General features: G+C 41.7%; 1 protein-coding gene across 33 annotated transcripts in view; it reads left to right on the top strand.

Moving 5' to 3' along the window:
- Positions 1–15790, top strand: part of MAPKAP1 (MAPK associated protein 1) — a 264752-nt gene that overhangs the window by 186128 nt on the left and 62834 nt on the right. For 22 of the 33 annotated variants that reach the window (XM_078327210.1, XM_078327273.1, XM_078327232.1 and 19 more), the window contains one exon: positions 14046–14153. The exons of the other annotated variants lie outside the window; for them this stretch is intronic. In XM_078327210.1, coding sequence (XP_078183336.1) covers positions 14046–14153 — 108 coding nt within the window. The remainder of the gene's footprint in view (positions 1–14045; positions 14154–15790) is intronic. 33 annotated transcript variants of the gene reach the window in all.

Genomic DNA, 15790 nt, shown 5'->3' with positions numbered 1-15790 from the left:
TGGGAAAAAACATAGACCAAAGAAGTGAAGTAGAGAGAAGATTGTTCCAAACTGAGGGACTAGTGTGGGGAAAGGCACAGACAGTTGAAACGGCATGGTTTGGAGGATATTTCTGGATTACTGTATCATTAGAGGGGAGGAAGATGAGATGAGTAAGACTGACCTGGAGGTTTCAGCCACTGCTGGAGAACTAGAGACCCTTCTCTCGCCGAGTGCTGCTTAGAAAGCAGAAGCAACAACCCAGGCATGACAGCACAGCTAAAGCTACAGACTGTGAAAACTGTGGGTCAGGCATCCTTTCTCCTTACACTGTTTACCTGTATTAACGCAATGAATCCTTGCAATAACTCTAAGATATAGGTGCTGTTATCCCATTTTTACAGATGGGAAAGTAATGCACAGAAAGGCTAAGTAACTTACCCAGGATTACACAGCATGTGAGTGGTGGAGCTGAGACGTCAAACCCAAGGAGTCTGGCTCATAAGTGTTACATCATACTGTCTCAAATGTGCTGGGGTCTGCAGAGTTTGCAGAACATTCCCTAGATATACACTATATTAAGCCTAGGCAGGGGTCAAATCCAGACCTTTTCTCTACCCACAGACTGTAAGAATGGACTTCTGACCACCACTTGTCTCAAAGCCTGTGTGGAGGCTTCAGAACTGCCCTAGAAGAAGACCAATCAGAGACATTATGGGGTACCCTTTGTTTTTGGTGGCTCTGTGTAGAATCCATGAGGAGGTTGGGGCAGGCATAGTTATCTGGCTGTGGCTGTGGTGATAACAGGAGTGAATTGATCTGGCCCTTGGTCTGCAGTTGTGGCCTGCATTTGTAAACAGTTTTTGTTATTAATTTTTTAAATTATAAATACATATATATTTTTTATTGTATTTTTAGAGAAACAGGGTCTTGCTTTGTCATTCAGGATGGAGCACAGTGGTGTGATCATAGCTTATTACAGCCATGATCTCCTAGGCTCAAGCAATCCTCCCACCTCAGCCTTCCAGGCAGCTAAGACAAATGCATGCCACCATACCAGCCTAATTTTTATTTTCTGTAGAGATGGGATCATACTATCTTGCTGTTCCTGAACTCCTGGCCTCAAGCGATCCACCCTGCCTTGACTTCCGAAAGTGCTGTGGTCCCAAAGGGATTACAGGCATGAGCAACCACACCTAGCTGTAAACAGTCTTTGTAGTCTTGCCCCAGATGCTCCAGTCAGTCCTCTTCACCTTTGCCTGCACAGCCCCTTTGAGCAGCACTGGAAGCTTCTGTGATCTGCCTGTGGCTTGACTGTGGGCCTCAGGAACCCTTGAACAGGCTCTATCCCAAGTTAGTTTCTGGCTCCCCAACCGTTTAGCTGTCTCTCCAGAGCCATTGAGCCCGCACCGTGTGTGAGGAACCAGATGCTGTGAGAGGAGACTCAGGGTGGCTCCAGGGGCCACAGTCTTCTCTAGTGTGGTCTAGCTGGAATAATCTCTGAGATTTGTTCCACCTCATTTTTTAAAATTGAATTTTTAAAATGATAAATGTAATACCTATAATCATCTACTGTCAAAAACCCAAACATGATAGGAATCTGTAGTAAAAATCAAAAGCCATCTTCTTTGCTGCTACACCTTCTTCACAGGTTACTGTAGGTAAAACAACAGCTGTAAGAACAGTTTGGTTCACAAACCTCTAGATTGTGTTGTGTATTTCACAAATCCACACATCACTGCACCTATGTAATCGGGGTTTTACTTTATTAACATGTAGCATACTCTACACATTCTATATCTTATAAATTTGCCGGGCGCGGTGGCTCAAGCCTGTAATCCCAGCACTTTGGGAGACTGAGGCGGTGGATCACGAGGTCAAGAGATCGAGACCATCCTGGTCAACATGGTGAAACCCCGTCTCTACTAAAAATACAAAAAATTAACCGGGCATGTTGGCGCATGCCTGTAATCCCAGCTACTCGGGAGGCTGAGGCAGGAGAATTGCCTGAACCCAGGAGGCAGAGGTTGCGGTGAGCCGAGATTGCGCCATTGCACTCCAGCCTAGGTAACAAGAGCGAAACTCCGTCTCAAAAAAAAAAAAAAAAAAACTTATAAATTTAATAATGTATCATCAAATTATTTCTATTAACTTAGCTTTGTTTACTTGCTCTGTCACCCAGGCTGGAGTACAGTGGCACCATCATAGCTCACTGTAACCTCGAACTCCTGGGTTTAAGCAGTCCCCCCACCTCAGCCTCCTAAGTATCTGGGACTACAGCTCCGTACCACCACAGCTAATTTTTTTTTTTTTTTTTTTTCTTTTATAGAGATGGGTTTCACTGGTCTGGGACTCCTGGTCTCAAGTGATCTTCCCACTTGCACCTCCCAAAGTGTTGGGATTGCAGATGTGGGCCACTGTACCCAATCAATTTAGTTTATTCTTATAACAACTACAGGACACCCCAGTATATAGATATACCATAATTTAATAGTTTCCTACTGGTAAACTTTTAGGTTTATGAAATGTTTTATATTAAAACAGTACTGTAAGGAAGATCTTTGAACATACATCATTGTGTACTTGGGCTACTATTTCTTAGGAATATTAGCTACAAGAAGTAGGTTGTTGAGTTCAATTTTCAGTGCCACCTTGTTGCATTGAAAACCACCAGTGCCACCTCGTTCTGTTTAACAAAGATCTAAAAAATCAATGCTACCTCATTCTAATTAACAAAGATTATTGAGCACCAATGAAGAGCCTTATTGCTGTGCTGAAGCCCTGGAAGACAGAGTTGAGTTTTTTAGAAAGTCCACCTACCCCGTCTTCAGAGAGTGCTCTGATGCTGGTGAGATGCGGGGAATGACAAATAGACAAAAGTGCTTCTAAGTCAGCATGCTCGGTGCACTGAGAAAAGCAAGGTCCCAAGGAAGGTGGGATGAAGGAGCTCTTAATTCTGACAGGGATTCAGGCAGGGCTGCAGAGAGGAGGGGATATGCCAAAAGGATGCCTCCTCGCTCCTCCCGGGAGCCCATTCGTGAGGCTAGGTATTCAAGAATAAATTTGTTCTAAAGAATTATGATGCTTCTACATTTTCTCCCACACAAAGAAGGAAATCTCGGCCGTACGCCCTTTCCCTTCCTCCTCTTGGCACTTTCTGATTGATGATTGGAAATGATGGCAATACATAAACTATTTTTCTTTTTATGACCTGGTAATAGCAGTAACGTATTTCCAGTAAATGTTTTCTATTGCAATAAAAAAGTTGTAACAAGGCTAGAAAAGGGTATAGTTAAATCCTAACAAAATCACACTTTCAGAAGTGTGGATTGAGGCAGTAAGTCTATAAATCACTTAACTTGGAAAAAGTACCCCCACCCCAACCCTGGAAAAACCAGGGCAAGCAGCTGGTGTTCATGTGACATACCTGCTGTGAGGGCTGGTGGACTCTCAGTTTTGACCCCCTCAAGATCAACTTCCCATACTCTTCCCTGCTACCTGGCCTCCCACCCAGCCTCTTTACTCCTTTCTGAACTGATAAATCATCTAAACCTTACAATTCTTTTTTTAAATGCAAAGATCAAAACCTATACTGTTCTTTATGGGATATAGCATAGCAGAGTGGTGATGAACACAGGCTTTGGAATCAGAAACACCTGCGTTCTCGCCCTGGCCTCGCCATAGGTACATGACTTAACTGCGCTGAGGTTTATTTTCCTCCTCTGTAAAGTGGGGATCAGTAGGGCCTACCGCATGGAGTTTTATGAAGATCCAGAAAGCAAATGCGTGGAAGGCACTTTGTTAAGGGCCAGGAAAATCCTCGATGTCAGTTGCTGATGCTGTTATTATAATCGAGGAATCAAGCAGTATTTGACTTGTTTTCAAAAAGGGCAAATTGATGATTTTATCAAATTTGCAATATAACTTGACATTTATTGAGTGCTTATGTGCTAGGCATTGTGTTACACATAATCTGGGGAATTACTCCGTGAAGGTTTAGATCCACTAATTTGCCCAGGGTCACGTAACTTGTAAAAGAGCCAGGATTTCAATCCAAGTCCTTTTGACTCCAAAACCCACACTCTAACTGCCACACATCTGCCTTCTACGATCAGATGCTCACAGCAGCAGTAAAGACTGTAAAACATTGGGTGGTTCTGTCTCACACCAAACATGGATGGCCTCCTTTGGCTGGTGAAGATTGTGAGCAGATAACATTGAGAGCCTATGGTCTTGGAACTCCAAGGCCAGGCCAAAAAAGCAGCATTTCTTTCCTTAATCACAAGCAGAGTGGCCCATTCCTCTGCTCACCCTTATTTAAGCTCTGTTACTCTTAAGGGATGAATGGCTGCTGCTTCTGTGTGTCTGGTATCCTTAACATGCTTTAAAAATTAGGCCTCTTCCAGCCTTTGTCTTTAATTTCTGGTTTTAGGCTGACACCTTCATTAATGGTCTAGTGCAAGCTTTCTGTCGACTTGAAGACTGCTGTGTGAAAGTGGTTTTGCTGTCCTATCAATAATGGTCATAATTTCCCCAATACTCTCATCAGCAGTGAATTGAGTCTTGCAGCAAAGAAATGGAAACCCCAGTGCAGTGGTTTGAAAGTGATTTGTCTTATAGACGGCGTCTTCTTTCAGTAAAATCAGGTCAGTGCGGCACTGCTGGGTCAGATGTAAGTCTAAGACAAATTAGTTGGAGAAAATTGATCATTTAAAGCTTAGGTTATTTTTAGCTACAGTAGCTTTTTAATATCTTTTTTCTTTATATTTGTTTTAATAAACTTTAGTCATCATTATCATCATCTTCATCATTAGCCAAATTAAATGTCTTCTCAGTCTCAGGCAAGCCTTAGGGGAAAGAATGCCCTCTGCTCAGCTCACAGAAGCGGCCTTCCCTTCGAAGTCTTGGGGCTTGCTTCCATCGTGACATTGTTGTTGTTTAAACTCTGAAGCCCACTCCTCCTCATCTTCTGGCTGGCCCCCTTGCTAGGCTTTGTTTATTGCACCGACTGGCCCCTTGACCAGTCTGTTCTTCATTGATATTGAAAGTTAATGGGGGCAAAATTGCATTCCCAAACATTTGAACCTGAAGTGGCCAGGGCCAAACTTAGTTGATCTCTGGTGATCGGTTCAATTTAGTTACGATTTTTTTGCCGTTAGGCTGGGGCTGAATGATGGTGATTTGGTTGAGGCCAAATGTCTGAAGAAAATTGGCTCTCTGATAAGAGTGCTGTTATCAGAGGGGGCTACCTTCTCATTTACATTTAGATGAGTATTGATTATTTATTTACTCAGAGAAGTGAGATTCGTTTCCAATCTTATCTTTCTCGTCTCTGCTTGTCAGCGGAAAGAGAGATAGAGCTCCTGACATCAAGCCAAGATAACAGCACTTTGTAGCAAAGATAAAAGTTGGAATGGGCCTTTTTCTAGTGTTGACTGAAAGGATAAGTTTTAAAAATTAGAACTGATGGGTCATGCTTTCAAAACCTTTCCTGAAGGTTTTGCAGTTTAACTAGGCAGAAGAATTGGTTTATTGGAACAGCCTTGGTCTTTCTTCTTTTGTAATAGGAATTGTATTTAATTTGATTATATTCAGCTGTTTCACTGAGAGCAAATGGGTGTATTGGCTCAGAAGAAGCTAAAGTGTGACCTTATTTTCATGTCAGCTTATTCCTTTTTTATTATTTAAATTCAAAATTATCCAATCTGAGCCTCAGAGGGAGTATAAGCTACAGCGGTTATCACTTGAATATAGCTCAGTGCTTATATTAAGATCAAGCAGAAAATGATTGTAGTTGCCCCTAGAGGAAGAGTTATAAGCGATGGAGCTGACACTAAATGCAGACATTTTAGAATAGCTGATGCTGGGTCCGAGCTCTGAAATGGACAGCATCAGGTGGTGGCTTTGGCTTAGTGAGGAACGCAGATTCAGTCAGCCCTGCCATAGAACAGTCAAGGCTTGGCACAATCCTGAAATGGGTCTTCCTGTCATAAGTCACCAGCCCATTGTCAGCAGTGCCACCAGAAGAATCTCACCAAAGTGTAAAGCTGATTGTGTTACTTCCCTGCCCTGCTAGCATCCGTTGCTTATAAGAGAAAATCCAAGTCTTGACCAACAGTCTGGGCCAAGCTTCTTAGCCTCAGCTCCGCCTTGAACAAGCTTGCTTTTAAGCTACAGGCAGCATTTAAGATTAGAGACTTGCTCGACAGCCAGGATTCCTACAGTTCCCTAGTCTCTCAGGTCCTACGAATATTGTCTAAAAATGACAAGTAAATGTCAGAACCCACAGAACAAACCATGACATCACAGATATTAAAGCATATGTGATGCTACACTACCATCCAGACATCCATCTAACCAACATTTTTTGAACATCAGTGATGCACCAAGCACAGAGATGAATCATCCCTGCCTTGAGACTAGAAGAGTCAGTGAGACAGCTCGAGCAGGTAAATTATACAAGAGCCCCATTAGTGCTCCTACCAAGGTAGAAACAAGGCACTGTGTGGGAGCACAGAGGAGGGGACAGATGACTCCACCCTTCCCTTCCCTGAGGTGGAAACATTTGAACAAGGTTGTCTGGGAGGACTCAGAGCTAGGCAAAGAAGAGGGAAGAGGGAATAGCACGTGCAGAGGCCAGAAGGCACTGATGAGCCCACGTGTACCATGGGAAGTTCAGTGTGGAAGAAGCCAAGACCGTGTGGGGTGGACATGTGAGCTCAGACCCAGCATCACATTTCCTTTGATATGTGTGCTGCTATGGTTTGTTCTGGGGGTTCTGACATTTACTCGTCCGTTTTAGACTATATTTGTAGGACCTGAGAGACTAGGGGACCGTAGGAATCCTGGCTGCTGAGCAAGTCTCTAATCTTAAATGCTGATTGTTTAAATAGATATGCATCCTGCACCCCTACTGTGGACACATGAGGGAACGAGTACAGATATTTGCTTTGATGCCAGCATTCCCTGCCCTGGTGTGCCAGGCCTGGTAAGCCTGTAAGCCTGTTGTGACTCATAGGCTAGGTAGGGATCTACCTAAAGCTCATCACAGCAGTTTCTGTTTCAGTCTGTATTTGCCATAATAGTAGCTCTCATTGGCCGAGCACTTTGCTAAGGGAAGTCCTGGATTGTCTCATTTAATTCTCACAGCAGTCTTCCGAGGGAAGCTCTGTAATCCCCATTTTACAGATGAGATTAAATTCCTTTCCCAGGATGCACAGCTGGCAGTGTTACTCCCTCTCAGGGCACAAATGCCAGAGATGTTCTGCTCAAGCCTAGCCTTTCCTCTTACTGCTCACACTTAGCTTTTTTCTGGCTCTGAGAAGCTCTTTCATATTAAAGTAGCTCTTTAAGTTGGTGAATGGAAAATATTTGACATGAAGACATAACCATGAGTGTTCAGCCTTTGACTTGGTCATTTTTCCTTGCACAGGTGATTCTCAGACTTGTTCTTATGGTCGGCAATGATAATGACAGGTTAATTCATTTATGTCCTACCTTGATCCCAAAAATATTTGGAATTATTATAATAGATTGAAAAATACATGAACCACAGAGGACAGTGGGTATATGCCTGTGGTCCCAGCTACTCAGGAGGCTGATGTGGGAGGATTGCTTGAGCCCAGGATTTCTGGGTTATAGCCTAGATCAGTACTATGCTGTTAAGTGTCCACACCAAATTCAGCATCAATATGGTGACCTTCCAGGAGTGGGGAACCACCAGGTTGCCTAAGGAGGGGTAAACCGGCCCACGTTGGAAACATAGCAGGTCAAAACTCCTGTGCTGATCAGTAATGGGATTGCGCCTGTGAGCAGCCGCTGCACTCCAGCCTGGGCAATATGGTGAGACCCCACCTCTTAAGAAAATACACGAACCAGTAAACTACATGAAAGGAAAAGGAACATAAAAATTAAACAATACGTTTTCGAGTCCCAAGGAGGAGGAACTGGCAGAAAAATGCATGCCCAGGTCACCATAGCCACGCATACATTTAGTGCTGAGCTTCCTGATAGGCAAAGGAGAAAGGGACATGGTAACAGCTAGTCACAAGATATATGTTAAACTTTCTAAAGATACAAAAGCAAGCCCTTTGCTCCAGAGAAGCACAGCTTTTCCTGACACCAAGGTCTGAAAGAAGTTTCTCCCATGGGTGTCTAGAAAGAATACACAGAGTGAAAGAGGCGACAGTATGTCTTCCCTCTCTTCGGATTTTGGCAGGCACTTGCTGTCCATTGGATTTCAGCTTTCAGCTAGCTTGCAGCTGTTAAAGAATTACATGCTAAAACCTTTTACGTTTCAGTCAGGGGTTAAAGGGATCAAGGAAGCTGCGCTAAGCCTGTGGCCACCAACCAACAGATTCTACAGATTTTCTTTGAAACTTGTGTGCTGAGATGTTTGTCTGAGGTTTACAAAATCCCATAAAAATCCTGCCTGGGTATTATGACTTGGAACCCTCCCAAACTGCCCAGAGCAGTATTTTGTTCCTAGGCCATTTGGTGACATGGTATTACTGCAATAAATACATCATTGGAATGGCCAAGCAGGCTTTCTCAATGCTACAGGGGAACTGCTTCCCAGAATCTTCCTTTTGTGTTCCTCTCTTCTGTGAAGTGGAGGACATGCAGTTTCATGCACAGCTGTGACTTTTTAAATCCTCTTTCCAAAGTGTGGATGTTGCCTTGAGAACTAAGTCCTTTTCAGTGCGAAAGAGTAATATTATACTTTATATAATAATTTCTTTGGCAAAAAGTCTGTTCCTAGAAACTGACCTCATGGTTTGTCTTTTTGAAAAAGACTGCTATTTTGGCTTCTTTTTCTATTTTCCTCCTGTGTCAGCCTCCTAAAAATTAAACAAGTATTTGATGGAGATTGATACATAATAGGTCTGGGTTATCATCTTGACTATAGTCAGTAGGCATTTATCTAGAACTTGGTGTGAGTGAGATGCCATGGTTGATAATGTGATATAGAGAGTGCAGGCCTGGGCTGCGCTAGGTATGAATTCTTCTACTTCTAGTACTTCCTGAAGGACATTGAGCAAGTTCTTTAACCTCTGCAAATCACAGTTTCTCCTCTGTTAAATGGATTTATACTCTTTACATCTTACGATGACCAAAGAGTGAATGAGATGATCTATACATAAAAGACCTGGCACAGAGACTTGCCACATAGTAGGGCCTGTGATGGTGGTAGATTGTCCATGATGTTAGGATCTCTTAGTATTATTACAGTCTGATGGTGATAGCTGATACTTAAATAGCACTATTAATGTGTTGGACATTGGTCCAGCTGCCTTATAACTATTAGTTCAGTGAATCTTTAGACAGTCCTGTGAGGTAGGTGCTATTACTGTCCCCTGTTTTATAATGAAGAAAACTGATAAGTTTTTAAGTTGGCTCGAAGTTATACAGCAAAATTGCTTGGCCAGGACTTGGGCCAAGGCAGTTGGGCCCCAAGTTGATGCCCTTAACCACCTGGCTATATTGCCTTTCATGTATACCCTGCCTCTCATTACACAGTAAGGCCTGAAGTTATCAATCTGGCCTTTTTTTGTGGGTGGGGAGAAATGTGAGAAATACTATAATCTTTCTCTGAGTTGTCCACTATTCGGGCGAGGATTAAGGAGAGAAATGCAGATTTATAAAAAGCAGTTTTCCATTTGGATTTAGATATCAAGTTTCATATACAGCTTAACCACCCTGCCTTCCCCCAGGTTGTTACCACTGGTCCTTTGCTAGGTTCAGAAACGGCTTTCCAAGTTGTTCTTTAGCTTTGATGGATAAGCAGGGAGTACGCAGGACAAAAAACTAGCAGATTTTCACTTACTGACTAAATTGAGCATAGAATATTAGGAACGTTCCTAAGGAAAGGTGGAAGATCCTTCCTGGATGATAAGAGGGAATGATAATACCATGGACCCAGAATGCAGCCAGAGCATGAAATATTTCGTATGTGTGAATTTTGTTAAAATAAATAGTTTCAGATTATTTTCATTTTGAATTTATAGAAGTTAAGTGATTCAGATTCTAGATGAATCCACAAATCTACAAAAGCCTTTATTTATTTACTTTCTTTTTCTTCTTTTTTTTTTTTTTTTTTTTTGTACTTTGGGCTCTGGGGTACCATGTGCACATACTGCATCCTGCAGCTTTGTTGCCCAAGTACATACATGCCACATCCCCCCCACCAACAAAAAGCCTTTATTTATGGTATAAACTATGACCTCTTTATAACTGGCCAGTAATTTACAGTTTGCAGGAGGAAGAAGGGTTCAAGGCAGACAAGCTTTAGAGCCGGAAGACCCCCTTGGATTTCATTTCCCCCTTCCTACTTACCTTTGTGATCTTAGGCAAGTTAGTTCCTAACCAGCATCCCTATCTGTGAACTGGGGATAATAGATCTGCCTCTGGGGGTTACTGTGAGGATTCAGTGAGGTAAGGTATATAGCGTGCTTGGCACATAATGAGCATGTATTAAATGGAAGTCATCATCATACTGGGCTTCAAGGATAAAGTCCTTCTAAGAAGCTACTTTCAGAAGGCTAATTTTAATAGAAATATCTGCAAGATCCAAGGAATAAAATAAATGTCAGATGATGGGATTAGTGGCTTTGAGAGTGGAGCAGGGAGTTATCTATAGGAATAAGGGATCCTTCCTGGTACTCCCTGACTCCCCTGTTTTCCCTCATCCACGTTTCCCAGGCAGCTGCAGGAACTGGTAGGACAAAAATGTGCAAAGAAGACCAGCCTGAAATTCCTCCTGATGCAGCCAGGCCTTAGCTCCCAGTAATCAGGAAAGTGGTAGCTTATATATAATCCAGCTGTCAGGTAGGCTGACAGCTCAAGAAGCCCGACAGCCTGTGCACTGCTTTCAGAGTATACATGCCAGGGTGCAGGGTTACTTAACAAGAAAATATGTTTACATAAACAGATCGTGTCTGGTTTTGATTAAATTATTGCATGCGAATGACCCATTGGAGATGCCATAATGTGTGCTAATTATAGTAACCTCAAAAAAATGACATATTAAGAAATAGGAGAACTTTTAAGTTTATCTGGTGTTTTTAAATTACGAAAGTGGCCTTCATTTGTTATAGCAAATTTGAAAAATACAGAAAAACACAAAGGAAAAATAAAAACACTTTAATTACACTATCAATTATAACTACTATTCACATTTTAGAAATAACCTTCCAGTCTTTTTCCTCTATTCCTTTATGTATTTTTTTTGCTTAGGTTTACCTTTTTAAATTTTATACATAATGTTTGTATATATTTGTGGAGTACATGTGATATTTTGTTACATGCATAGAATGTGTAGTGATCAAGTCAGGGTATTTGGGTACCACCTGGAGTATTTCTCATTTCTATACATTGAGAACATTTCATGTCCTCTATTCTAGCTTGTTTTGAAATATATACTACATATACTACATTATTGTTAACTATAGTCACCCCACTCACCTATTATATTTTTAAAATTATAATTTGTATAATTTGTATTTTTATAATTATAATTTATAATGTGCTATAATTTGCTGCTTTCATAAAGTAACATATGATAAACATGTTTTGTAAAATTAAATATTTTTGTAATATCACGTTTAATATTTTTATGGTTATTTCACAGTATTTTATTTAATCAGTCCTGTTGTTGTTAGACCTAGGTTGTTCCCAAATTTGGGCTATTATTTTTTTTAAAAAAATTTTTTTTTGGAGATAGGCTCTAGTGCAGTGGCACAGTCATAGCTCACTGCAGCCTTGAACCCTGGGCTCAGGAGATCCACCTCAGCCTCTCCAGTAGCTGGGACTATAGGCACGCACCACCACACCCAGCTAATTAAAAAAATTTTTTTGTTGAGACCAGCGTTCAGTGTTTCCCAGGCTGCCCTCAAACTCCTGGCCTCAAGTAATCCTCCTGCCCTGGCTTCCCAAAGCACTGGGATTATATATAGATGTGAGCCACCATACTCAGCCTGAAAAATGAATTATTATACCCAGATTTCACTATACATTTATAGAAGTGGATGTCAGTGGCTTCTACACACTGTGTTTCTGGGAGGTTTTGGAGATGGGAGCAATCAGAGATTGTTTAATAGGCCATTGTCATAAAAAGCAGCCCTCCAGGGTCAGGGGTAACTCCCTTTCCTTTACCAGACTGAAGGGGCCCACAGCTGTTTCCTTAAAGTTCAGCTTTCTGCAATTCCCTTCACCCAGTATTATGTGCCAGCATCCACTGATCAATAGCAATAGTGCCTCTTAATTGAAAATTGTTCGCATGGACAAGTGATAGGTAGTAGCGACTACAAGAATTACCTGCATTTCCTTCCGTACTTTGATTTACTTAACACCTTTTTTGTTGGTTTTAAGAGATACAGGGATTCTCTCTCTTGCCCAGGCTGGAGTACAGTGGCATGATCACAGCTCACTGGAGCCTCCAGCACCTGGGCTGAAGCAACCCTCCTGCTTCAGCTTCCTGAGTAGCTGGGACTACAGATGCGCACCATCATGCCTGGCTAATTTTTAATTTTTTTGTTGTTGTTGTTACTATGTTGCCCAGACTGGTTGTGAACTGCTGGGTTTAAGGGGTCCTCTCAAGGTGCTGGGATTTGGGAGAATTGCTTAGTGGGGGCTACCATGCCTGCCTCTGTTTAACACTTTGAAATTAGAATTCTTTGAAAAACAAATTTACTACATATATTTTTAAAACACAATACCTTTTTGACATAAATATAGAGTATTATAGCTTAAAAGAACTGTGTAGACTTCTGACCATATATATGCTTAAATAGTTATATATGTTTTAAGCATTTGTTTACTTATAAAGGTTTAAAAGCTTTATTTAAGTAGTGTAAAAAGGACTGAATGTATGTAAGAATTCAGAATAGGCAGAAGTGCTGATGAAATAGCAATTAGAGAAAAGATCAAATACACCCTGAAACTGAAATGAATCTCTACAGTGCTGCAGCTGAACATGGAAATGAGTGAAATGCCTCAGACTGAGAGAAACACTAGATGTGATTAATCAACACGTTAACAAAAGCTGAAGAATGTAGCTAAAACTGCGTGTTCTGCCTGGGAGCCCTGCACAGCCTCTGATGCTTCCCTCAGATCCCTCACCTGTCCTCCTTCTGTCTGACCAAACACGCCTTTCAGAGTCAAAATAATAAGACAGTTTCCTGTGCCTCTAATCCTTTCAATAACCATTAACAGATCACAGGAGCAGTTTTTGAATCTGATCATTGGACCCGTTAGGTGTTATCTGAGAAGCACAAGATTGTCATTTGAGTTGACAAAGAAATTCATGAATAAATGTATAAAATGCTGCAGTGTTTTATTAAAGTCTGCCAGAAGAACTCTCTGTGTGATGCAGGGTGGCTAGTACTCCTGGCTTCCAATACTACTGAACCTGTGTCTCTCGTGTTTTTATAATGTTTCAACAAAAATGTGAATCAGCAGCCACTGTCTTTTCATCATTATAACTCAAAAATCTGAGATTTCTTTTTTAATTTAAAAAATTTTTCCACATAATGCCAGGTCATACAAGCTTTATTTATTTAAGCTAACCTGTTTACAATTTGTTTTGAGTGTTTGGACTGTTATCATTAGTGTTGCACATATATCACGTTGCCTCCTGTGAAGCAGGTACATTTCTAATAAGCATTTTTCCTGTATCACCTCTGATTCTCACAGTAGTCTCTCAAGGTATAACTATTCCTACATTACGTATTAGGAAACGGAGGTTCAGAGAGGGTAGGTGAGCTGCTCATATCTGAGAAGTGGTATAGCCATGTATGACTCCAGGTCACTGACTCAAAGGCCATTTACCTCTTACTTGGTTTTGGGGACAACTGAATCAAAACAGACTTGCTAATAGAACACATGAGTATGTGAAGCCTTATGCAGAAAAAAACCCAAACTCTTCTATCTTGGATGACTAGATCCTCAAGACATACTTTAATACTTTACTAAGGCGTATCAGCTTTTCATCCGTATGTGGTGTTTTTTAAATGTTAAATTCACTGTTTCAGACTTCCTCCCCTCCTCCTGCCCCTTTGATCTTCCAGGCCCTCAGTACCGCCTGGAGAAGCAGAGCGAGCCCAATGTCGCCGTTGACCTGGACAGCACTTTGGAGAGCCAGAGCGCATGGGAGTTCTGCCTGGTCCGCGAGAACAGTATGTTGGCCGCCTCGCTCCATGCCCGCTTTGTCCGTTAAAAACTTGCTTAGAAGTCATGTGTTTGGAAATGCTCACTGGTCTGGCTTCCCTAGACAAATCTGAAGTGACTGTTTTCCAAGGCAGACTGCAGTCTTCATGCCAAAAGTATATCCCAAAGTGAAATGATTGATTTCGTGCTTTTTCAAGAGGCTGCATCCTGTTTAGCACACTGTGATTAATATTTTCCTGTTAAACTATATCTTCCTAAGTTGGGAGCATCCCTGGAAACAGCTTAGAAGTATGAGACCTTTTCTGAAGGAAAGGCTATTTTGTATATAAAGCAACTGGGCCTGCCAGTGTCACTCTTCAGACATCAGATTTTAGAAAAATTTTAACCATTTGCATATTCTAGCAGGAGGCGGTGTGATTCCTTATGCTGTGTTGAGAACTTTAAAACTTGTTAACTTTGTTCATTCTCTCTTCAGAGTTTCCAAATTGTGCATTTTGCCATCCTCTCCTCCACACTCCCACTGACACAAGGGCAAGTGACGTGTGAAAACTGCGCTTGCGGCAACAGACTATCTGTAGTCTTTCCTGCTTTGGAGCTTTTACACAGGCTGTTTCTTCCACCTGGAATGCTCCTTCCCTTATTCTGGTTAATAACTCTTTCTCATTCTTTGTCTCAGTTTAAATGTCCTGTCTTCAGAGAGGCCACCATCATCTTCCTGTCCCCCATTGCTTAAACCTGATCCACCCCTCATTCGAGTCCGTCATATTCTGCCACACAGCGTACTACCTTTTCCGCATGTGTTTCTATCTATTCATTTATTTGTCATTCTTATTTTTTTAGAGATGGGGTCTTGCTGTGTTGTCCAGGCTGATCTCAAACTCTTGGCCTCAAGCAGTCAGTCCTTCTACTTTGATATCCCAAAATGTTGGGATTACAGATGTGAGCCACTGCAGCCAGCCTGTATTTAGAATTACATATTTTTCTCAGTGACTATTTAATATCTCTCTCCCCTGCTAGATTGTCAGGTCTGTGAGGGTGACCCTGACCCATATCAAGTTGCCCTTCATATAGATCTGCTGTAGACTATGTACTGTAGGATCTCAGTAAATGTAGATTGAATGAGTGAGTGAATGGTAGATCTTTACTCATGCCACTGACCCTCTAAACAAGATCAAACTGCTACTCTTTGGTTTTTCTTTTTTTGTTTTGGTTTGGTTTGGGTTTTGGGGGTTTTCTTGAGACAGAGTCTTACTCTGTCACCAAGGCTGGAGTGCAGTAGCATGATCTTGACTCACTGCAACCTACACTCTCTGGGTTCAAGCAGTTCTCATGTCTCAGCTTCCTAAGTAGCTGGGAGTACAGGCATACACCACAATATCCAGCTTTTTTTTGTTTGTTTGTTTGTTTTCTGTATTTTTAGTAGAGATGGAGGATTGCTATGTTGGCCAGACTGGTCTTGAACTCCTGACTTCAAATGATCTGCCTGCCTCGGCCTCCCAAAGTGCTGGGATTACAGTCGTGAACCACCACACCCAGCCTAGGATGCTACTCTTTGACTAGGGCCCCAGACAGCCTCTTCTAGAGAGAATGCACAAAATTCACCAGGAAGGTGGTAAAATATGCTTTTGACATTTGACAACAAATT

This window comes from Callithrix jacchus, chromosome 1 (assembly GCF_049354715.1).
Source record: "Callithrix jacchus isolate 240 chromosome 1, calJac240_pri, whole genome shotgun sequence".
NCBI lineage: Eukaryota > Metazoa > Chordata > Mammalia > Primates > Cebidae > Callithrix > Callithrix jacchus.
Note: the sequence above shows the minus strand (reverse complement) of the source record. Positions and strands in the feature narration are given on the sequence as shown.